Genomic DNA, 25,779 nt, shown 5'->3' on the forward strand with positions numbered 1-25,779 from the left:
ATTTCATAAGCAAACGTTTTATTCCGCTGAAATTGTATCAAAGCACTCAATCACAAATAATTAATCCTAACGTCTTTGAACTAAATTTCTAAACTTCTATCGCATTGTAAAATTGTCTGTGTTGTCAACAAAGATATTAAAAAAAAAAAAAAGCAACTCCACAAATCAAAAAAAAGTGATGCAGACTGCATTCAGTGCACTCAGGTCAGTATCTCTGACCCTGTTGGCTGAAGACCCTCCGCTGTACCAACTGTGTCTTAAAAGATCTTACTGGCTTTAACGGCGACTGTTGTTAGGAAATTTACTAAGCTCTCGAACATGAAGTATGTGAGTTGGCCAAACCCCAAAAAATAAGTTACGTCTGCTTCCAAATAAACATGCTCGCTGTAGGTTGGTGTGGAATAGAAAAGCCGTTTGACATTTAAGTTAAAAAAAAAAAGTTGCAGCCCGCTGTACAGTGAACAATATTCAAATGTTAAATAATATTTGAAAATTGAAATGCAATACAAACAATGTCACTGGCATGTACACAGTATTTGGTATTTCATTTTCAAAGACTTGAAAGACCTGCTGTACAGTGGACAATATTTAAATGCAATAAGTAAAACAGCCCCCTCCCCTCCCCCATCGAATATATTTACATTAACATGTCACCACGCGCTTTGCAATCTGTCAAGCTTTATTTATATGGCGCAAGCCTCCACAGATGGCACACAACCTCTGAGCATGCACAAAGGCGTTTAAGCTCATGAGGCTGTGGGGTGCAGTATAAAGAGTAAAAACAAAATGTACTGTGAGGACGAGAGAAGAACTAGTGTTACCAGTAACCCTAGATTTGAGAAACTCTGGCGAGATAGATGTGATTCCTCAAATCTAGAGTTATCTAGACACGACTGCCCGTTTGTATGAGGATACGTTGTCGCTGTGATGAACCGCAGCGACCTTTCCTCTTGCGCCAACATGAGATTGATAGTTGTGGTTCTGGATGGTCTCAACAATTGGATGCATTGTCATGAAATATTCATGGTTCCCTTAGGACAAATTATAATACCTTTGATGATCCCCTGACATTTTATCAAGCGTCATCATCGGGTAAAACATTCATTTGGTACTTTGGTTTATGACCCAACACATAACATTTCCATCGGCTGTGCTTTGTGTTGATTGCTTAATTAGCAAATGTTAGCATGCTAACGAGATAAACTCAGACGGTGAACATTGTGCAATGTTTAACAATGGCATGCTCATCATCAGCGCATGCTTAGCATGAGAACCATTGCGCTGCATTTTTTTATTTAAATTATTGTAAACACAACACAAATGTGTTATTGAGATTGGGTCAATCATAATTTGTTTAATAATTAAAATGCTGTATTATTACAAAAGAATCGCTTTAATTATGCTTACAACAATAACATTGTGTTTTAAATTACTACTGCAATATTGGTTGAGAAAATCCCAATACGGTGTTTTCCTAAAATGAACTATGCAGATCTGGAGCCCGAAACATGACACATGGGAGTTGAGCATCAGCATTTATCCATTTTGACCTGCAGCCATTAGAGCGTGTAACAGATCAGAGGATGGGTCAGAACTCCCATCTCTGTGCCTCTGTTTGGGAAATCACTGCCATTCGATCCAGGCCAGCCCCAGAGGAATGCTGCTCCTGCAGATATATTACAGGCAACAAGGCTGCCAGACTGGCCTCCAGCAGCGGAGCGTGGCTTGGACGTGAGCAGACGGAGCTGGGAAAGGGTCAGCCAGTGGCTCACACTAGGGGTTTGCTAAATGATCGTGGGTAATGTCTGCTGTTTGGGGTGGGGAGGAATAACGGTCTACTGGGAAGAGACAGTTCATACAATATTGATTTCTCCATATCAAAAGAAAGCAGAGAAGAGTTTGCTCTTCTCAGTGAGAAACTTACATATTGTACATGTTTGCTTTTTAAAAAGTAAAGGGGGCTGGAATTCTTTTGAGATAGGTATTTCTTTCATTTTCAAAGAGCAGCAGAAGACTCATTTTATATCTCTTTATACCACTTTGAAATTCCTTGAAAATCAAAACGCTCCTCAGAAACAACATAAAAGAGCTGCTAAAAGGGATTTTTAGTGGAATACATTAAAGATGTATTGATTTACTTTCCGAATCACGTGCTGCAATCACCTGACTTCTCCCAGACCACAGAGAACCACTTGGGCTTTGTTTATTCAGATGGAGGGAGCAGAGGCACCAAAAGGCATGGATTATAAGGAAAAATCATCAGCAGGGGCCTTTGATGTCTAAATGAGGCATGTGCAACCCAGACACACACACACACACACACACACACACACACACACACACACACACACACACACACACACACACACAATTCCTCTGTTGCATACAAAGCCTCCAAACAGATATCTGAAGTTAAAAAGGATTTCAAGAACTTTTCAGGACCCTTAAATTTATTGCCTCGCTCGTCATTTTGGACATCTAGCAACTCATGTGCTTTAAATTATAAAACAAACTGGTCAAGTACTACAGATAATGTTGGAAAAGAGTAGTTCCTGCATCTGTTTTCACTAATGGAACAGAGGATGTTGTTACTTATAACCAATTTTTCACACTGAAATCAATCATTTACCCTGACAGCAGATTTGGAACTTTGACTCCAAAAGAAATGTTTGCATGCAGGAAAAAGATCTGAACTTTGTGGAGGTCAATCATTTGTCACAGACATAATACATGTTATTTATAACAGTAACCTAGCAGGATAAGTAAAAAGTAAGAAGGAAGGAGGGAGATGTGAATGACAAGAAAACCAGGCCAAAAATAGATTAAACGTGCAAACCAGTGGCATTAAGTTTCTTCTGAAATTTTATTTCAATAAATATGCAACATTATTAAACTATATTTTGTCTACCGAAATAAGAAACTAATATAGTTATGTGCTTCAAAAAAGTTTGTTTTAAACTACATCAAATGAGTCAATTCTTGTGCGAAATTACAGAGAACTTGGAGTATCATTTTCCACCTAGATTTTATGTCTGAGGAGATTATTCTGTTGGAATTGTGATGATGAGTAGTTTGGAAGTACATCCTGTTAACTACTCCCACTGACATTAAGAGGATTACGTAGGTAGCGTCAGACAGAGGCAACTCCTTCCGTTAAGTTGAGTCTTTCCTATCCCTTCCAAATCTCTGCTGCCGCTATGTCGAGCCTGTAATTTGCCTAAAACTGAAGGCATCCGGTTGAGACACTGTGATATGTGGAGACAGACAGATCAATCAAAAGACCGAGAGACAGCGAGAGGGTGGGAGCGTATTTGTCTAGTGAACATGGAGAGGGTGGATCATTTGTCTAGCAGATGCATGTTGATATGGTGATGCTGATGCTCCTTTGAAAGTGGTGGTGGTGGTTTGTGGAGCAGCACCTGGTGGCTGCAAACCTTGTGGGAGGAAATGTGGGAAGACGTTTAAGGGCTGAGGGTGGGAGCGAGAAAAGAGGAAAGTGAGATGTTTTAGTGAGTGTGGGTTTGACCTCAGTGTGGGTAAAACAGCGTCCACATTTCCAATGAAGTCTCCCAGCTGCAGCTATAAAGCCCAGAGAGAGCTCAGGGCTAGAAACAAAATCAATTCTTATTGACTGTACCGTGTTATGCACCGAGGGGAGATAACTATAGCCAATAAGTCAACATGAACTTCAACTATTCTCCGCACCCTTTTCATTTTTCTCTTTTCTCATCCCTTCAAACGACCAGGTTAACTATCTTCCAAGGCTCAGAGGTAATTGGTCTACGTGTTGTGGCTCCACTTTATCACTGCCTCTCTCTTGACATGTATGTTTACCACAACTATAATCTTCAAAAAGCCTGTTAACATAAGTAGCTCAGCTTTCATAAACCATAAAGTCAGCTCTGACTGATCCTCAGCACCATCCTGTTTACCACGCTGAGGAGCAAAGCAGCACTCTGATCATATCTGCTGTTTGCTATGAAGGCTTTCTTTTTGCACACGCCTCTGTGACTCATTTCCAAACATGTTGTATTAATATTCAGGTACGGGAGACAGGTGACAAGAGGTGACATCGTCTTGGGTGTGCAGCTTACATGAATTCCTTGTGTCTGCTTAACTTTTTCTCTGACAAAACATGAGAAATCAAAGGTTGGTGCTACAGACATCTGAGTGCGCCTGGAGTACACAGCTCTTTAATGCTCTATTTCCACCAGAAAATGCAACACTGCAGGGATTTTGCTAAAGAGTGAGAATAGCTGCCTTGCTTGATGTCGGCTATATAGTGAAAAAGACACAACCGAATCATCTCACTCCTTAATCTGCTTTGTTTCACACATGAGAGAACTGGGCTGAGCGCAACACTAGGCTTTGTTAAATCACTCCCAACGTCCGTCAAACACATTGAGAGTTTCCAGGTCACGCCCCGGTGTTTTGGCATTAATGGGAGCCGAGTGTGCGTGTGTCTGCAGGGTTGGGGGTAATTCGATTTCCATGGTTAATTTTCTGTTTTTCTCCACTGGTGTTCTGAAACACTACAGGTTGAGCTCCAGCCCGAGAGAAACGATGCGATCACCAGAGGCGACAGCAGGAGGAGACACAGGAAGGAGCCTGGTCTCCAAACATCTGGCGGGGCAAGGCTTCCATGACTCGCTCAACCTCGGGATGAAAAAAAAGACTCTCAGATCTGCAGGGATCAAAGTGTGCCCTGGGTGCCTGAGCCACCGTGGCCTCCCTCAACATATTCAAATGGGGTTTCCTGAAAGAAGTCGGCGCTACAAGCAGATCTTGCAACATAAACGAGGCAGGAAAAAGGGGCTACTATGAATACCTGAAAATCTGTGTGCTCTCCACATAAAATAAGCCCATGGCGAAAGAGGATTTTCTTTTTGTCAGGGCATTTAAATAGAATATAACTCAACTGTCAGATATTAAATGTTATTCATGTGCCCAAGGCTGATTTACTAAGTACGAAGACCCTTCAATTAACCTAATAACACAAAGAAGTCTGTGAGTGTTTGACTTACTGCAATACATGACGCTCATGTGAGGTTTTTGGTTTCAGGTGGTTCCCAAACTGGAGGTGAGAATCCTCCAGTGGGTCCCCACTGGGTTTGTTACATTTTGTGTTGAACAGCATCCTGAATTCTTTTGTCCAGATAAAGACACTACTTTCTAGAAAATTCCTGCAAACAAGTCATCTTGGAAAGGTTGACATGAAGTTGAATTCTAGAATGAAAAGACTTTAAATTGGATTATTTTCTAGTTATAATTCACAGTTTCATATTTTAGCTATTTTTGTTTGTCTAAAAATCCTTCAAATTAAACAATCTGAGCAGCTCTAAAGTCATTCCCACACTGAAGAGAGGTTGCAAGTATTGCTTCCTCTTAAAAAGATGGAGATCAGTGTGCTATACATTTCATGGTTCAAAAGCTCCACCTTTATTATTATACAGCAAAGAAACCATCTAAACACTGTATATTTGAGCTTTTAAGATGAGAGCGATCCTATAAGTGCAAAGGAATGTGACTTTTACACATCAAATGAAACACCCTCCTCTTAAGTAACTGAGTGTCAAACTACAAAGACATAATGAAGAAAAGAAAGTCATTTGTTAGTTCAAAACCCTGTTTTAGAAAATGACTGGAAGCTACGGTGACACAGGACAAACATACTTTTTAGCAAAGTGCCCTCACACTGGCATTCACAGCAACATTTCCCTCCATAATTACTCTGACATTATAAATTCATCAAACACCGCTTCCCTTCAGCAGCGGTGATGCCTGGGAGCGGGGGTCACCTGTATGCAGCATTACCGAATTAGCCGCTATCTAACCCAGACCTGCTGTGGCGTGCTGACACTAATCCCAGGCCTGCTGGAGAGCCCTGTCTGTGTTACATTATCATGTCTAATCCCCGTAATCTCTCAGCCGCACTGCTAAACGCTATTTCACCTCCGTCTCTTACCTCATACCCCTCTAATAACATTAATGAAGGGCCAGGCTCCTATTACCCAGGCTACCCCAGTGGTGGGCTGGGTGACGGCTGTAATCGGAGGCCCCCTGCACAGCCACCCACTCAGCCTTCTAGGCAGCGGGAATTAATGTAATGCATCGCCTGGGGCAAAAAGCAGACCAAACATATGTTCAACAAATCATGGTTTGTGTATTTTCTTGTCACCGTTACTGTGCAGGTCTATTAGAGTCATTGATGAGATCCTTAGTGAAGGGCTCGCTGTGTGGGAGAATGAAAGCTTTGAAGTGCTCGTGCCACTTCTAAAGCCCCCCCCCCACACACACACACACACACACTTGCCATGAGGCATTTATGATGAGCTGACCTGCCTTATTAAAATACCAGAGAAATGATCACCTATAATGCTTCTCTCTTTTGGCTGTCAACAAAGAATGACAGCAGAGGATTGGCTGGGCTGAAAGGTTGAAAGGGGCCCCGTATTAAAAATGGCACTTTATCCATTAAGGCGGGATTTCTGCTGTCTCTTTGTGTAATTACCTGCACCCGCCAGCTCTGTGCTCGGGCTTACCTTGTTTACACTGCGTGTCTCGCAGTCTAGCTGTCTCCCTGCAAGGCTTCGTTACACTGTCTTCTGCTCTGCCTTTGTCTCTCTTGATGTCTTTCACTTGTCTGTCGAGGCTGTCGAGGCCAACCTTGAGAGAGGAGGAGGCGTAAACACACCCAGAAGAGCAATGTCAATGATAGCAGCAGATAAATAGACACAAAGTTAAAGCAAGCTCCGTAATGTGCATATTTATTTTTTTCAATTTAGTCATGAAGACACTGTATTCATTTATTTACAATTTGGCACTCATATAACTCAAACCCATTAATGTGCTTTGCAATGTTAATCAAATGCTAATGCAATTGCATATCCCCCTTTACTAGCCCTACCTCCTAGCAAACAGCGCCACACTGACTTAATTGTGAGGGTAAAAAAACAGCTCATACAGACTTCCTCTCATATTTAATTTTATCTTTGAATAAAAGAGCTATAGGAAAGTATTAATCTGCTTAACATTTCTAAGTACATCCTCCAAAGGATTTTGCTTTTTTAATCTTACATATGCTCAGCAGAGTTACTGGCAAAAACTGTACATTTTCCTCATTTCATCCTTTCAACATCAAATGGTGAGCAGCAAAAATTGGATCAGACTTCAAAGACTGTGATGTGCTCCAAGTCACGGAGTGGCTCTTCTATTTCACATATTGAATCCGAGCAGGATATCAAAGTGCTACCAAAGAACCTCAGGTCTTTACTAAAAAAGGGGTCTAACATCTGTAGAAAGAGGAGCGCAAAGACAAATCACCTCAGGGAAGAGCGAGCATTTATTCTCAGCCGTGAATTTCCAGCCTTTTGATTCTCTCGTTCCCGTACCACCCTGTCTTCTCCGCTGAGATGAAGGTTGGAGCAAGAGAACTCTTTTGTCTCAAGGACTCAAAAAATTCCCAAAGAATAATCTGGGTTAAAGCTGCTTTGTAGAGGAGCAGCATTTTACATACACAGCTGAAGCCAGGCAAAAGAAAATGCTCATTGATATTCTGTTACTTACATTTCCTCTATGTATGTGATCCGTCTGTTCCTCACTGCACTTAGACCTGTGAAAGTAAGACACGTTTTTAACATGAACACAAACTCTCAGAGAAAAACACATAGTCTTAGTAACTGTTACTACATGTAGTAAGAGCTGCGGATGAATTGTATTCATCTCCTCGTTTAATCGACAAAAAACAACTCTGGTTTATGATTATGCAATTTGCACAGGGTGAGACAAGAGACGTGTTTCTGTGTGTGATCGCTCGCTGTTGCATTATTTAAAAAAAACAAACACCAAATAAGACAACAACACTGGTGCATGCCAGTCGCATTCATGCTTCGAGAATAGGAAAACAAAATCTCATCCAGTTTGGACTTGGTGATGCAACCGGAGGCGCTTTTATTTGGATGCAAACACCGAATTCATGCGTGGCAGAGAACGGATATCAAAAGGGAAAAGAACAGCATGTAGGTGAGAACATAGATCTTGCAGGATAAAAATGGGCTAGATCATGTCAAAATAAATCTATATGGAGAGATTCCAACACTGATTAAACAGAATTGTTAAGTGGAGGTTTGAAGTTTTTCTCACCAAGGAATATGATTGTAAACACGGAGAGAAAAATCCCAGATGAGGCGCCGCTTGGTTTGAGTATACAACAAGCATAACATTTTCAGATGTGTAAATCTAGTATTTTGAGTTGGAGTCTAGAGAGAGTTGCACAGCGTTGACCAAAAGTCACCCGAGGTTTGAACAAGGTTTATACTCATGACTTGGTTTAAGATGAGCACTGATAGGGAATGAAATTCATATTTGTCATTATCGGAATGTTCTTGCTTTCTTTCTTGCAGCTGCTGCACTTAAAGGTGCGACCTCAAATCTAACATGAAGGGATTTGTAATAACTGATTTTAGTGAGTTGTGGAGCAAAGAAATGCTAAGATGCATCACATGTGCTGCTGTTCAGTTGGTGGCTGCCCTCCTGCTTAGCACATATTTTCTTAATGACTGGCCTGCCCATATGCTGAATAAACACAAAGTCTTCAGCTCATACATCTGGAGACCAGTGCAGCAGCCAACCCCATTTGCGGTCAGACAAGTGTGCTATCTTGGTTGAAAGATATTTATTACGTTTAAAAAACTGAAAGAGGTGGTGCTTAAGGGAGGAGTTTTCTCTTCTGCTTAAAACAACAGCGCATTACGGGGCATGAGGAGCCCATCCAGCAGACCTAATAGTATGAGTGACAGGTATGCGAGAGCTCTTTCTCAATAGGCCGTCTCTAATGTTGGTCCTATTTCAAGCGTTTCGTCGGTGCCGTAAGGAGAAACAATAAAGACAATACAAAAATCTAACCACAGGAAGTAAATCTTTCAATAAGAACAGACCCTTAAGGTCAAGAAGCTCACCCTGTATGCTCCTCCTTGGTGGTCTTTCCTCCAGCCTCAGGCTGTCTTTGGGGTCCATGGTGCTGACGCACCCGATGGCCTCTGTAAACTGCACACAATGTTCATTTCAGACATGCTCCTATATGGTCAGAAAACCATATTCCTCTCTGTTAATCATTTAAACAACATGCATATAGTCCACTGAGGCAGTTATCAAATGCAATTGTTGCAATTAACACAATTCCCAACAATTTATTGAAGCCCTAAAACAGCCTGCGAAATGTGTTTATCATCCGTACAAGCAGTGCAGTGTAGCAGTGGGAAAACATTTTGTGATTATTGATACAAACTGAGTTCAGACGGATGGTGAATGGAGCCTGCTGACTGACTCCTTCAACGGCCTTTTGTGTTTTTCTTGTAAAATTATATGCGCAGGAAAATAAATCTGAAGTACATTGTTGAGCCATGGTTCTATTTTGCATGGTCTAATCTGATCGATGGTGAGCATGTCCCCCAGGCCCCGCTGAGATCTGAGAAGCCACCAGGCTCATACATTTGAAAGGCATCTGTTTATTTTCAGAATGCAAATGCAGCCCACCTCAAAGGCTATAAGCTGCAGAGAACATACAATGTGAATGTGCTGGAGTGCTCCGCCGGGGGGCTGAGGCCCCACTTATGTCAGGTTCAGGCCCCCCCCCCCCTCCCCACACTCCCTAAACCACAGTGGCCACACACAAACACACTACGCTAAGGAGGAAGACAGCAGCGACGGAGAGGCTTTTCTCACACCAAAAGCATGTTTACCCATTCTGCATCGTTATATACAAGGACTTTAATGGAGGACATTTACACAAGGTGTGCAGGCGACTGAGATGCTCCATGTGCCAGATGAGGGCAGCCCTTAGGAGAGCCGGGGGAAACAATGCCAGATCTCCTCCCCCTGCCCTCCTCTCTCCTGCCCCTTTTGGCACCCTTCTTGTCCTCCAGTGAGAGGCTCCAAGGAGGGGGGGTTGGGTGGAGGGGCGTGGGGGGGCCCGGGAAGGTTAATGTGCCCACTTTGATCTTCGTCAAGGCACACTGAGTAAGAATTAATTTACATTTCAGATGAAAAGGTTGACAGTATAAAAAGGCATCTTGTTTCTGGTATGTGAGAGCTGTGTAACAGGCCAGGAATTTGAGAGAGGAAGTCGTGAGGAAACAGAAGGGATAAGCCCCTCTCATGCCTTTACTGGGAAAGAGATGAAAGGAAAAAGGATCTCAGTATGCACTGTTCTTCTGAAACATGGGGACCAAATGCTGCACAAACTTTCAAAAGCTTTTCTGTATGCATTATTAATTAATTATTACTGTTTCGTAGGCCACTCATTGAGATCAAAAAGGTGTTTCACAAAGAAGTAGGGTTTTCAGGCCTTTATCCCTTTTTTCTTTTGAAAATGCAGGAAAAAGTAGCATGTATTTCAACTGGACACGAAAAACTTCAGAAGAAAAATTTAAACATTTCTTTACCTGACTGAATGCGGACTGCGGCCTCTTGCCGCTCTTTTTTTATCTGCTTGAGGTTCTGCCGAGCAACATGGCCCCTCCAGGCTAGGGGAAGAGAAAGAGGCAGTGTGTATGTGTGCGCGTGTGCTTGTGTGTGTGCGTTTGTGTGTGTGTGCGTTTGTGTGTGTGTGTATGTGTGTGTGTGCAAAGACATTGCTGACCTGCCTCTGTGAAACAAAATAGACTGCACATACTACACAAGATCCCACTTCAAAACACTGCTAAACCAGGTGGCAGAGGGATGGATCCCTTTGAACTCTCTGAGGTCTTATTGTCTGCTCTGAAGCATTGCTCTTAACCTTTGTAGGTCAAGCTGTGGTTATCAAACTCATCTTTTTTTATGAAGACTCACCGGCACATAATAGACCAGAGGTCATTAAGAAACCAGCGGTAAGATTCACATTGAATTTGCACTTGTTTCATCATACCAGGATAAAAGAATACATCACGATGTTTTTTTTTCCCCTTAAGTTTGAACATTTTTTATCTGTTTACTGTTTAAGTAAAATCAGTGTACCTGACTGGATGATGACGGCCATGCGGTTTCTCTTCTGCTTCTCCTTTCGGTAACGTCGGGCGCCAAGCCAGCCTTTAGTGAATGCTTGCATCACCACCACCCGAGCCATCACCTCCCTCAGCAGCAGGTTCAGCTGCTCCACGTGGTAGTACCTCAGGAAAACCTGACCAGACGTTAAGGTGAGAACATCCCAGCATCTCAGTCTAGCTCTCTGACATTTCTATACATGTTGCACTGTTTATAGGTAAATTGTATAATACAGACAAAGATTTCTTTATTTGTTTGGGTGTATTAATCACATTACTTTTGTCTTCCCGAGCATCCAGGATTCCAGTTTGGCACGCTCCAGTATTGCAACGACGTTCTCTTTGTTGGTCTTTGGCATCTGGTGAGCCCGAAACGCCAGATAATAATATCTACGAGAGCGGGCAAAGGAGAAAGCAATTCAATATTTGATCGAATGTCGTGACAGCACTTCAAGAACAGAGTGGATATGAGCTAATCACAAAACATAAGACAAACGCACAAGCAAAACACAAAAAAAACACCAAAGATAATAATACTTTTAAGGGTTAATTGGGCTGTTCCTTCTAATTGATTCTGTGATGAAATAAAGTTTCTCCAGAAAGAATCACAGAAAACACTTCAAATCGTGTGTTTTTTCAAATGTTACTTTTGAATAATAATAAATACTAAACATTATTAAAGAAAATCTTTTAAAAAAATCAGAAATCTTAGTCGACTTAAACCAAAATGGCTGAATAGTCGACTGAAGCAGCAGCCCTACCCAAGTGGTAATGTTAGTTTTTTGTCAGCTTCTCGGATACCATTTTGATGGAAATTGAGACGTAAAACACAAAGACAATGTGTCGAGAAAAATGGAGCACATTGTGAAAAAGAACAGCTTCATCAGTATCAATAATGGATTACTGCTTGTTGTCAATAACATATTTTTTTTCTATCTAACTCCAAGCAAGAAAGTGATGGTTTTATTCTACTTCTACTTTTGTATCCATTAAGGATACACACATAATAGTCAATGACATAACTGATGACAAACATGCAGCTCCTCTTCACTAAATGCTAACATTTTTGAATTGTTTAATTCAACATGAAGAAGAGAGACTATAAATCTTAGCATCTTTTTTCACACAGCCACTATCAGCATCATCACAGCGGTAAAACGGCCGGTTCAGTCACAGCAGAAAAATGAGTCTGCCTGGGACATGAGTCTTTAACAGAGGCCCTTTGTTGGAGCTTTTTTCAATGGCTCATCGTCTCTTATTTCAATGGCCACAGAAGATGCCCATCAGCCCAGGCCTATCAGTGTTCATCAGCTCAACTGCATGTTTATCGCTCATATTGTTCAGATCCATCCACTGATCCTCTTGTTGTAGTTTACAAAATACCAGTATATGACAAAGTGACTCTGACTGTTTGCCCAGGGACATTGAGGCTCCACAACGACTGGTTCATCTCTTGTGTTCTGGCGTTGGTCAAAAAGAAGAACAACAAGAAGAAAAACTTCTTTGAACTCCCTTCCCCGGCTCGGTCTACAGCCTTTCATTCTAATTCCTGTTGATACCTGTTATTTCTTTGATGGTAAATACAAAGCACTGCTTGGCAACATCAGACGAGCCTTTGATATGAGAGCACAAATTTAAATCAGTTTTCAGTAAAGGTGCAGTTTAGCAGTTCAGGTCCGTCTGTATAATTTCAGCCTGGCTCAGGTAGGATCATATGGATTCAGTAGCAAAGTTAAAATGTAGTCTGAAGTGGTAATACACACGCTCATTCACACACACTTGCATAGGTGTTGTACCTTAAGTTGTTGATGGTTGCAATAGTCAAAAACACTTAATATTGGGACCAAAACTAGGACATGCAAGAAAAAATATGTGTTCATTCAACATTTTAGGTCACCAAAATTAAGTAATATTTTTTTTAAATCTTCCCTTTTTAAACTTGTAAACTTCCCTAACCAGCCTAGGAGCCTGGAGACTAAGCAGCCATCTTAAACTTGTTTCCCCCTACAGGCCACAAGTCCAAGTTAATTACATTTATATCATCAGGTCATATTAGGAATATTTTTCAAAGGAAAGTTGATCCAACATAAGTGTCCCTGTATTTTACATATGTGTTCCCTAAACATGGCTGAGGCTGAGGTCTACACTGTGTTAATGTGGAGTTGGACATTTGAACAGGAGTTCATATCACTTTTTAACAGTCATCACGTCCTGTCCCACATTCTTTAAAACAAAAACAACACCCTTACGTAAAGTCCCCCTAATGATGAAATCCTATTTTAATTGTGTTCCAATGTAATACCAATGGGACACGACACACAGACTATTCAAGTTTTTCCAGTCCATTGAGTTTGAGAACAAACTCTTTATGAATAGTAAAAGGAAAACCATTAAAATGCATCACCCCTTATAATCACAGTTCCTCCCTGTTTGAATTTCATCCATATTTTCCTGACTAGAATATCCACCCCGTTAAAAGAGCTGTAGGATTTTGTCTTGTACTATCACTAATGACTGCCAATTAGTCAGCCTCTTGCTCTGCTTAACTTGTACCCCTACCTAATTAAAGAACCTGTGTTTCTGTGTGATGCAGAGCACGGCTCACTTGTTTTGCACTATCTCTCGGGTTGTGCCGGCGCTCCACATGTGCCTGCTGCAGAGTCTAGGTGCTGTCTGTCTTGACACCAGTCTTACCTGTTGACGAACTCTTCAAACAGGATGCGATGGGAGTAGCCTTGCCGACGGATGTTCACTGTCTCCAGGATGCCGGTGTAGCGTAGCTGCACCATCACCCTCTCTTTGCAGAAGCGCAGCGCCTGCCTGTCGTCATTGGGTTTGATGCAGCGCACAAAGTGTGGCTGACCCACCACCATCTTAGACAGCAAGTCCATCAGGGAGTACTGCAGACAGACAATGAGAAAGGTCAAACAAGGCAAGAAAAAGGAACAGTCATCATATGAATTATCGTTATCGCTGTCTGTAGTAAGTTCAATTATAAAGATGTTTACTCAATGTCAAGAATCCAAATTTTCCAAGCTGAATAGTAATCTACATAATCAACTCCAACAGGACCTCTGTTGGGGTTGAGGTCCGCACTGTTAATTAATAAATAGGTTAAAGTAAGTCGAATTTTAATGTGACTCCAAAAAGTCACAATCTGTTTAGGAATTATTTCTTACGTTCAGGTTTTGAGTCGTTTTTTGAAAGCAAGCAAACATGTTTGAATATTTAATTTCATACATTTCTCAGAATGGTACATAAATAAAAAGGTTCAAATTTAAAACTCATCAAACAGAAATAGAGACATACAGTATGATTCAATCAACATCAGCGGATGCAGGCTAGTATAATCTAACAATGTATATATGTTGTCATTAACAGGGTTCTGTGCTCTTTTCTATTGATGTCACGATAAAAAAAGACATTTAAATGTTGATACCAATACCAGTGAATTCCACAACTCTCTGTCCCAAAATCAAAACACCTACACGGAAATAGGAGGCTACAGTTTGTCTCCTCATGTTGGTGGTTTCTTCTGGGTGACGCATCATCTCCATGGTGTCCACCTGTACACAAACATTCACAATTAACACGCCGGATTTACAAACAGGCCAGACTCAGGCCAACAGCGTCACTGCAAAAGCAGCAGATTGCAATGAGATTCAGTCTGTTTGCAACATGACATCCTCGGCGGGCCCTGTAGAGATAAAGGTATTATTACAGCAAGTCTCCTTCCTCCAAATGGGCCAGTTGGGGATACACAGCTGTACTAACTGTGCCGTCTGTGTAACATAGCCCCATAAACACTTAAAGCTAACAATCTAGAGAATAAGTCTGCACTGCTGTGGGGCACGGGAAAACTGCAGCGCATTCTGAGTAATGAGACCAGCCGTCACCAAGCAGACAGTCATCCCGACGACGGATTAACGAGGACACAATATAAGCTTTTTAATGGCCTTCGCAGTTCATGGCTTCATCAAAATTAATGATGCAATAGATATTTTATGGTAAGTCTACGTAGCAAAGTGCATATCTTAATTCTTTATTCCACCGTAGTGCAAAGAAAGAAAGGTACGTCAAACGTAAACTGAGTTATATGGAATGAGGAACCGGATGCCTGACACTTTGCTTTTTTGAAAGCAGATCACACAGAAGTACAAACGGTTATCTTACTTCCACTCGGCTAACAACCGTCACACTGCTTTAATCTGGTCGCACTGGTAACTTTTTGTAAGTATCTGCTTCTGTCAACTTTCCCCAACTCTGATTGAGAGCATGACGGCGGCATACATATTACATCAATCACACTGATTTGTTAAACGAAGCTCCTTCTTGTTCAAAAATAACCAAGAAGGTACTTAAAGGCAAAGTTCACCAAAGTTTCTCCACAGTTATCTCGGCCCGTGATTGTGTCACACATTAAGTATTTATATAATTTAACCTTATAAGAGACACATCGCAGAGCATTTGTTTACATTGATAATGAAGAATTGTGGCTTTGTGAAAATAAAAGTTAAAAAGAAATGATTTACATTTTTTCAAAACCTGACTGTGACGTCAGAGAAGTGAAGCTGCACACAATTCAAAGAGAGTGAAACATTGTTAAAAGTTAGAATTTGGATTACAATCATGATTACAGTGACTTGGGACTAGTCTATGATGTATAAACATATTTAGAGTTGTTTTAACATAAGTCTTACCTTCAATAGGTATTTAGGAGACTTTGAGTACGGCACATGTTGGCGAATTACATGGAAATAAAGGAAGAGAGAAGAGGAAAGACAAGAAGCTGAAATCCACCTTCCAGGGATTTCCCACTATAAATCATGATGTGAATTATTTGTATTCCTTTTGTTAAACAGAGAACAATCACAAATAATTCCACGAAGGACAAAGATCATTTTTTAATTTCATATCTTCCAGACAATATGAAATAGACACAATGAAATTAAACGGATCATGTTTGAGTCCAAGCGTGAGACAAATTGAAAGTCCTTGCTATCAATACACTTTCCGGTGCTAAAACACACTGTAGTGTGTGTGACAACAAAAAAAGGCCCTCGAAGACACTTTGCATAGCGCCTCAGTAAAAACTCAATTAATAAACAATATTGGGAGCAAACATTTTCAGTGTGCTTCTTCGTGAGCCGTAGTGTTTACTGTTGAATATTAGACTCATTAAACTGTTGCTGCAGTTATTCCAGATGATTTTAGAAGACCTATAGTTACTTTAGTGCCCATTAACAACAAAACAATAATAGCTGATGAGTTTGAAAACTACTTTCATGCCGTAGACACCAAATGCCAGATGGCGATGCTGCATCACCACGAGCAAGACAGCAAACATAACAGGGTAGTCAATTAATATGGCTATGCTTCACAGCACACGTTTTACTGGGTTTCTTATGAGGCAGTGCCTGTAAGCAACAAATAAAAAAACAGGATGTTCTCAGATGTGATGATTTGTGCTACAGGAGCTCACCTTGGTGCGTCCTAAGCCGAGCTGCGGTGGCAGAGATCTGGAGGCAGCAGTGATCCGGGCTCTGGAAGTCGCCAGATTTCCTGTTCAAAACCAACCCGGGAAAACAGTCATAAGACTTTGTGTCAGATCTTATTTAAAGCTTCGAAAAAGTCTGAACAGCTGTGTGAAACGCAGGGAATAAGTTATTCTTTAGAGTGAACTATCAAACATGGAAACAGTCAACATTTTGGGATGATATAATTTTTCAACAAAGCTGGGAGGAAAACACAAAATGAGAAGGCCATCTACTATGTTAACAGTAATGTTACTCCAGCACAACATAAAAGACAGTTCAGAGGGAGCCTAAATCTGAGCTGAATCCATGGACTCGGGAGTGCAGCTGCGTGCACAGCAGTCCAACAGCCCCACACACAGCGGAAAGGATATGAACATAGCATATGCAAGACAGTCTGAACATTTCAAAGTTTCTGCACAAGATGTCCAAATGTTTTCTCTGGCTATATCTTCAGAGGCTAAACTGTGATTAATAGCAGTGAAAGAAGCCTTTGAAGCAGGATTGGTGACATCAAAGTCCTAATCCATGGGTGGCAGGATTTTTATAATGAGTGGGAAGTATCTTAACACATTTCAAAGGGTTTACTCCATGAATAAACAATAGCTGCACAGATGTGCCACACACACCTTTAGAAAAATATGTCTGCAGACACAGGAGGCAGCATTACCCAAGCAGCCGTGTATGGCAAGGAGGAAAACCTTTGTAAGTTTTTTAAGATAAAGCTGAAGTGACAGGCCAACAATTGTTCTAGACTTTCTGCCGCACACCGATGTACTCCTAAAATGCAAATATATAGTCAGCTTCTGCTTTTTCATTTCAAGACTCACATCAGTTGTTGAGGACATGGTCTGACAACGTGCCAAAAACTTAAACACTGGATCAGCGCCTGCCTTTCTCAGATGACTGCAATATCACGTGTATATTAGAAGCATCAATCAAGCACTGAAGAGATCAAAATCAATTTATGAAGGATTAATTAACAACCAGACCACTTCTAACTTTAGACAAAGAACGCCATACTTCTGCCAAAGGTTTTAAAGTGATCCAAAGCAATGCAGTGTCTCATGGGCACATATACACACACACGCACACACACACAGACACACACAAACACAAACACAAACACAGCTGTAGTCAAAACAGGCCAAAACATATGATGTGAGAGAACTTCAAAAGGACTCAAAAGAGTCTTTTAAGCTAGTGATGATACTGCTTTTAGCATTTGACAGTTATCTGCTAATTTTTATTTATTTATCTACTCATCTATTCTGCCATTAACACAGTTTGGTAAACAAACTAAATACAAGATATTCTGTCACATTAAAATATGCACTTTTATGTTCGTTAATAATGTGTTTAGAAGAGTATCCACAGGTTCTGAATCTCAACCTAAAAATAGAAGAAAGGAAAGTGTAAAATATGATAACATGGAAATATGAGCAGTTAATTGCTCATTATGAAAACATGTTTATGAGAGGGCCTTGTGTTTAGGATCACAGGGACAGATTTTACATCCTCAAACGCCCCTTCGGCACAATCAACAACAAAAAAACACCAAAAAGTATGATCTTTGAGAACAGGAGCTGTTAAACTGTGTCGGGTATATTACCAGCGCACAGGCAGGCAGGGCCTCGCTCCAATTAGCCCAGAGTAAAGCTGGATGGATTAATTGGAGTGGGTCTTGTGCAAATGAAGTGTGCGCTCTCCTCTCCCCATTAGTGCTGCTGGGCCAGATCATCTGAGCACATTTGTCATGATGAATTAGCGGCTGCGAGTGGAACGAGCTCATGGAGTGTCACTGCGCTTTCACGCCTCTCACTTCCATGACACCATCAAGGGGAGATGAAGGGGCTGCGCCGCGATGAGAGAAACTATGACAGTTGTACCTAAGCCTTGCAAATGGACACTCGCTGCTTTCTTTATGTATTCCTTGGCGGGTTGTATTAATTCATTCTTCTGGAGGGTTTCAAACCCCCTCCTGACTAGATGATTAGAGCATGGGTTAATAGTCAGCATCCTCAAAGATTTATGTCTCCTGAGACATGAAACCAAGGGAACACCTGTGATGTCCAGCCTGAAAGAAGACCTTCTAATTTAGATAGAGTGGGGAACTTGTCTAATGATGTGAATTAAAATTATTCAAACACATGGACGAGCAAGAAAAGGGAAGACATGTTCTTTGACAGTGGATTCAGTTAAAAAAGAAGGTTGCATATGTTTTGCGTTCCCGCTTGAGGCAGTTTCAAATCAACACATGATGAAAATGAAATCGTTGAGAAAAAGAGTTTTATGTTAAAACTTAATAATTACAAGAGGAGCAGGTGAGGGGAACATTTCCCATCAGGTCATTCATTCTTGAGAAACAGGCGGTAGAGGGGCGCCCCACTGATCGTTTCTGCTTCACGCATGTTGCTCTTGGCACGGACTTCCAGGACAAACACAGAGTGAGGCAGAGCAATGTGTGTGTGTGTGTGTGTGTGTGTGTGTGGACGGGGGGGGGGGGGGGGGGGGGCAAAAAGAGAAAAAGCCTTCCTTGGCATCTGTGCGTTCACTTTGAAAATTAAGCCCAGCAAGATTCCTGTAGGAAAAAAAAAGCTCAAGCTGGCAGTTGTATTGGGGTTCTATTGACAAGAATAGTCAATGTGCTTGGGATTAAAAAGCAATCCCGCGTTCAATATGACACCTCCCTACACGCTTTTATGAGTGCCAGTGTGCGTCTTGTACTTCAGAAGCTGTGGATCGAGCTGTCGACATCGGGGACAATCAAAGTTGTAAGAGAGAGCAGCCTTACTGAGCTGAGTGAGCAGAGGCTTGCTAGATATCTCCACCGCTCTCCCGCTCTCTTTTTGAAAACATGTGATCAAGAAACTCAACTCAGCAACCAAGCAAATGAGATTAAAGCACCCATAACCCCCGCCACCCTCCTCACCCTCCATAACCACCACCGTTTATGCCTAGAGATGGCTCCGGGGGCTGTTGATTTAAATGCCATCCACTACTGTCAGAGCAGATCAATCATAAAAAGCATGGTGTAATTGGCTTTTAGTGACACAACACAGTGTTGCATTTATCAAAGGATGTTGTACCATGTGACTTAGGAAAACTGGCTCCTCGCTATTGATGTGCAGGGCCGCGAAAAACCCACTGCTGACTCAAAACATTCTCCAATTCCACGATTAGGGGAGAAATTGAACAAAAGTACGACCTGGTGAGTGTCTCTTTTGGTAGCGGGAGTGTGTGGAAGTCTAGTGAAAGACTGTGGTGTCTGCCCACTGGGATGAAAAAGGCTTCCACTGGGAGAGAACAAAGAGCCAAATGTGTCATATCGCTGGGAGAGGCCTGTCATTTCTACACAGGAGGATCTCCTCACATGAAGGGAGACAGACGGAGATGCAGAGGACAGCAGAACTGCAACTGTGGCTTCATGTGAAGATGTAAAAGCAATGAAAATTGTTGAGTAGAAAGGATGGACTTGAACTTTTAACCCCTGATGTCTCACATGAGAATGTTGTGGAGCTTGCTTTGTTAAGCCAGTGTTACCACTGTAATATATGAGCAACCTTTGTACAAACTACCTTGTACAAAAATAATATAAAGGATCTTATACACTGAAGTAAAAGTAAATACTACAATATAAAGATACTGCATGTAAAATATTTAGTATTTGCAACAAAATGGCAGTGTTACTATTGATGCATTCCTATATTTATGGGAGCAGGTCATGGGAAATCTGATTCCATCCATCCATTATCTTAACCGCTTATCCTCATTAGGGTTGCGGGGCGCTGGAGCCGATCCCAGCTGTCAAGGGGCGAAGGCAGGGTACACCCTGGACAGGTCGCCAGTTCATCACAGGGCAGACATATAGACAAACAACCATTCACGCTCACATTCACACCTACGGGCAATTTAGAGTCCAATTAACCTATGCAGCATGTCTTTGGACTGTGGGAGGAAGCCGGAGAACCCGGAGAGAACCCACGCTGCCACGGGGAGAACATGCAAACTCCACACAGAAGGACCTGCCAGACCAGTATCCGAACCCCGCCCCGCCCGGGATCCGAACCACAGACCCTCTTGCTGTGAGGCGTCAGTGCTAGCCACTACACCACCGTGCAGCCCGGGGAAATCTGATTTCACCACTTAAATCATTTAACTACATCTAAAAAAACAAGTTCCTTCAAAGTACAATATTAGAGTAAATCTACCCCAGCAAATGGTAAAGCGGCCACATATACGTTCACAGTATTCAGCTTTCCTCCTTAATGAGACAGCTTTAAGTCATGGTTGTCTGCACACAGATTAACTATACAAAAAGAAGTATAAATTCGTAAAATTTCAAAGAGAATATTTCTGCCTGATAACATTTTTTTTTTAAAGCAGCTGGAAATATGTCAAATTAAGTCACATAAATTTACCTTAAATTAGGAGAACTACTATATTCCAGGTGTAAAATCTTTGATGCTCCATGCAAATCAGACTTAGGAAAATGCATCAGCATCTACTGCTTATAAGTTTAATCACATGAATATTCCAAATGCTCAGCTGGCCTGCATACTAATAATTCAACATGACAACAAATTGCATGAGTGAAGCGCATGGTCTTGCTCAAACAGTACCAGTTTTTTGGTATTTACGTAGAGCACACATTATAAATTGTTAAAAAACCTGCCGTAGATAAAATATTAAAATCCACTGCCTGTGAACTTTTCACAAAACACACATCACTCGGCACATCCCCTGTTTTCATCGTGCTCTGACAAAAGACTTGCAGTCTTGAGGTGCTGTGTGTGTGTCCGTGTGTGAATGTGTGTGTGCAGATGTGCCAGGCCGCCCTGCGGCTGCACACACACACTCACACACACACACGCACACACACACGCACGCACGCACCCTAAAAGAGACCCATACTGTGACCGCAGGCTGCCCAGGCACCGGTAGGCCCTACTGAGCTCAGCCAATTCAAACACTGTGATCCCCCTGATCTGGGAAAGGCCCTGGCTCTGATGAATTTGTCCATGCAAATACATCCCATTTCCTCTGACAAAACACCACCATATGTCCAAGTCTCAAGGACCCACATTCTGCAGGGCTCAAGTGGCCTTGCTATTCACTGCCTGGGAGCTTTTTACTTTCTGGGGCCCTCTCAGTTTCGTACTGTTCTAAAAACATGAACTGCATCAATAAGCAGACCATCACATTCTCAATCTGCTGTGTGGAATGAATGAGTGGTCTACTAAAATATTGGATAAATGTGGAATGTTTAAACTTGTTTAACAAAGCAGAAACATGAACATTCTCTGTCTGTTAGTGTGTAGTTTGACATCCCAGATCTATTATTTTACTTCCATCCCAGTGTCAGGCTGCAGATCTACGAGGGTGTCCCCTAGTGGTGACACTGTGAGGAGGTGACCTGGAGTGTGGAACCACCCTGGTGTAAAACAGATTTCCATCAGATCTGCCAGATAACGGTAATTTCACAGATTAACAGTGAATCTATAATGTGAAGTAAAATGCAAATTAAATCCCCAACACATTTTACCCTGAAGAATAGATTTATAATTTTTTCATGCTATACTGTATCTCACTTTAAACAGAGCTCCATCTTTTCCAGAAGGATAAGCCAGAGTAGAGCGTTTCGTAGCTTTTATCTGATAAGATGATCTGCAGTTTAACAAACTGCAATAAGAAAATTGGACCTCCAACTCCAAAGAAATAACTGCAAGCGTATTGCAGTCATGCTGGCTCTACGTGAACATGCAAAAGAATATAACTACTATGCGAGAGCTTTTTGGGGATGAAACGGCTCAAACTGCCCAACACAGTTTGTTTCTGCGACAAATCATCACATTAACTTGATTCACCAGTCAGAATGACAGGACAGACAAAGTGCAGAAGAACAAAAAGGAAATAAAGAAGCTTTTAGATCCAACTGACACTATGTTAGCGGCAGTAAACATTATAGCACATCTTAGTATCTATTCACTGCCTTTGTGCACTGAAATGAAGTGTGCACTAAATTTGTTTTTATAGGGTGTACTCCTCTGAAGCCGTTAATTGCAGAAGGGAAGTGGCTGAAGGCTCCCTTGTGCACAACCTGCAATTGAAGTTTACAGACACATCACAAAGATTTCTACTGGAGTCTCAGCTAAGGTGTCTTTTGTAAATTGAAGCTCCCTTTAATGCCACAGGGACTGAAAGCAGGCATTTACAGGTCCCTAAAAAGGAAGTGAATCACATAATGTGGCTTAGCTGAAATAAAGTAGGAAGTGGGAATCTGATAATTTAACACATCTATTAGCATTCCCGCTAAGTCAAGTGACCAGGAGGCCTCAGCCACGGCTAATGACGAGCACATTACTCTACCTTCATTTTACCAACAGAAAAGAGGTGGGAAGAGTGGCTTTTGTATTCTCTAAATACTGTTTCTTCATCCCCTGGGTATTTAGAAAACCTTATCATAAAAATATCCCACTGCACCCACAATCTGTAGATAGCATTCAGACGTGGGAAACCAAGAGGGACAGCTTAGTGAAAATAAAAACAGAGCGCCGTGCAGAGAGCTGAGCCTCTCAAGAGATAATGGAGACTGCAGATTTATTCAAGCACGGCACACAGAGGCTTGAAATGAAGGGGAACTCGGAGATGCCTGGGAGCCGCATCTTTAAGAAACCCACTTACCTGAACATTTATGGAAGCAGTAGACACCAGCACAATTCAAAGAGTAATACAGTCAGAACCCTGCATTGTTAACAATAGTTGGTCTCAAAGAAAAGTTTCCATTACCATTTCCATTGTGGTGAGTGGTAGAATAATGCCCGTTAGTGGCTGAGATGTTCTACATTGTTAGACGTTGCACTGAGGCCTGCACTATAGCATACCTGTTTTAGTTAAAGGGCTTGAGAATAGCTGCTGCAGAAGTTTGTTCTCTGACGTTCTCATAACTACCACGATGTCTGCAGGCAGAGTGTCTCGGTTCTTCTCCAAAAAACCATCCACGTTGTACATTACCTGTCGAGCATAAGACGCAAGCTTTAACTCTCTCATTCTGATTTGTCATTACCGCTTGAATAGGCCCTGGCAATAACGGTAGCATAATTATTGTTATTGTTAATGATATTGTTAATATATTTTCATTGTAATTCATATAACTAATGAACAAGGTATTGCACAGACTCATTGGATACCTTTCCTGCGTAATGCTGAATCCCAAAACAAAGCTCCACCCGTTTCGGTATCCAGAAGTACTTGCAGCGCAAATTGTCCTCAAATTTATCTGTGGGCAACAAATGAGAAAGGAGAACAAATGTAAAGGTTCAAAAGGCTTTAAGTGCCGCAGGTAGGACATTTTTAAAGTACATTCAAAGAAGCAGTGAGCTCTGTCCTCTGATGTTCGGTGATTGTTGATGGTTTGTTGTCCGAGCGTGTGGAAGGTCCAGTCTTACCCACTAAGGTCTGGTCAGTGGCCTGAGGGAAGCGGCTCTCCTCGTCCATTAAGGACAGCAGACCCATGGGCTTCTGCAGGAACATGTCCAGGATGGGCCTGTTGTCCTCGTACTCCACCAGGCTGGCATCCACCCCCTCACTCTGGTATTCCATCTAATTAGAACCAGTGAATGTAGAACAATCTAGTTGATGATTTCCCTAAATGACCCAATTAAACAATCTGGGCTAAAAATGATTTGTGCATGTGTGGGGGGAAAAACGAGTTTCCAGTCAACAAAACCAAACAGCTGCAGCCGGCTGTGTGTGTCTATTGCTGAAGTTCATAGCATAATAGAGTCTTTTACTGAATGCATAAAACCGAGCAGCTCTGAACTAACAAATAGAGCCACTTACTTATTCATAATTTATTTCACTTTGCAAATAACCCAGAGTCATATCATATTATTGCATCTATTTAATTTTGGATCAAAAAGTTGTTTTAAATATATATTTTACTAATAAAGTGGAACCAATGGATCTAAACCGTCTTCATGTTTAAGTCATTAACTCAGAATAATCAGTTTCTTCGTACAGCGAGACTGAAGACACCAAATAAAAATCCCTTTTCCACAGAGCACCAGCTCTTCATCAGGGCAGCTTGCACTTGTTTTTGAAAGAGGAACTTTTCCACGGACTCAAAGACCTTATTTCCAATGATCACTGCTGTAATTAATCTGTAAATGCTGATTGTCGCTTCAAGTTCTGGTCCTAGAGAAGACTTGAAATATAAATAAATGAGCTGAGTGTATGATAACATTTGTACAAAATCCTGCCTCAATAAATTACCTTATTTGTATTATAGTTTGTGTTTTCTTCGATACATGTGTTGCTGTGTGAATATAAATATATAGCTGTAAGTACTTAGTATTGCAATGAATACAATTGCCTTTCCCTACATAGTTTTTTTTCTAGTTAGAAGCACTGTTGCAAAGTAAAAACAGAAATAAACGCATTATTGCAAAATGGTTCTTGATTTATTCTTCTATTCATTTCCATCAAGGAAAATAAAAACGTATAGCACTTCAGGTAAACAATTTCATTAAATCAATTAAGAGTGTAATTTGGTGGTGTGTAACGGTATGAACACTCCTTTACACAGCCTGGCTAAAAGCAAAATGTTCACATTGAGAGCCTTTCTGCCCTGATGGATGTGATAAACACAAATAATATTAAAATGACTGTAAGTGTTTTGAAGGTAGAAATGTATACATACAGTGTTATTGTTGTGAGTGTTATGTGGATGCATTAATTTCAAGCACACTACATGACATTTATAAGCATGTTGAATATGCATATCCATACTATATCAATAACCTGCCTGTATGTCAAACTCACCTGTTCAAGAGCAAATATGTGCTGGTTGAAGTAGAACTGAATCTGCTCGTTCGCGATGTTGATGCACAATTGCTCAAACGAATTCTTCTTGAAGTTTTCAAATCCAAAGATGTCCAGGATTCCCACATTCATGCCACTCTCAGCAGCACTTCAAAGGAGGAAAAGGGGACAAACAAACTTATTCTTCTATGTTACGGAACAAGCTAATCCCCAGCAGGCATATTGATTGATAAAACTTTAATGATAATCAGAGTTCAACCCAAAAAACAGAGTCTGTCTGGACGGCCTAGCAGTCTGATGAGAAATCCTAAACGTTGGCTCTTAAAAAGTCAGAACTTTTTAAAAGGTTTTATTTCAGTCTCTATTGATTTAACCTCTCGTCATCTTAAATATTGTCACAA

The 25,779-nt window shown here is 41.3% G+C and overlaps 1 protein-coding gene across 1 annotated transcript in view; it reads right to left on the reverse strand.

Annotated features, from left to right (window-relative positions):
- Nucleotides 1-25,779, reverse strand: part of myo3b (myosin IIIB) — a 55,196-nt gene that overhangs the window by 10,309 nt on the left and 19,108 nt on the right. The window contains exons 18-32 of the mRNA XM_068572458.1: nt 25,379-25,514; nt 24,004-24,157; nt 23,746-23,834; nt 23,440-23,569; nt 16,504-16,583; nt 15,722-15,742; nt 14,510-14,587; nt 13,716-13,921; nt 11,300-11,411; nt 10,996-11,158; nt 10,443-10,523; nt 8,958-9,045; nt 7,567-7,612; nt 7,324-7,407; nt 6,543-6,666 (exon numbers count right to left, since the gene is read on the reverse strand). Coding sequence (XP_068428559.1) covers nt 6,543-6,666; nt 7,324-7,407; nt 7,567-7,612; nt 8,958-9,045; nt 10,443-10,523; nt 10,996-11,158; nt 11,300-11,411; nt 13,716-13,921; nt 14,510-14,587; nt 15,722-15,742; nt 16,504-16,583; nt 23,440-23,569; nt 23,746-23,834; nt 24,004-24,157; nt 25,379-25,514 — 1,592 coding nt within the window. The remainder of the gene's footprint in view (nt 1-6,542; nt 6,667-7,323; nt 7,408-7,566; nt 7,613-8,957; nt 9,046-10,442; nt 10,524-10,995; nt 11,159-11,299; nt 11,412-13,715; nt 13,922-14,509; nt 14,588-15,721; nt 15,743-16,503; nt 16,584-23,439; nt 23,570-23,745; nt 23,835-24,003; nt 24,158-25,378; nt 25,515-25,779) is intronic.

The sequence above is a fragment of the Clinocottus analis genome, unplaced genomic scaffold (assembly GCF_023055335.1).
Source record: "Clinocottus analis isolate CAN_PGR_092001 unplaced genomic scaffold, fCliAna1.0.p SCAF_12, whole genome shotgun sequence".
NCBI classification, from domain to species: Eukaryota; Metazoa; Chordata; class Actinopteri; order Perciformes; family Cottidae; genus Clinocottus; species Clinocottus analis.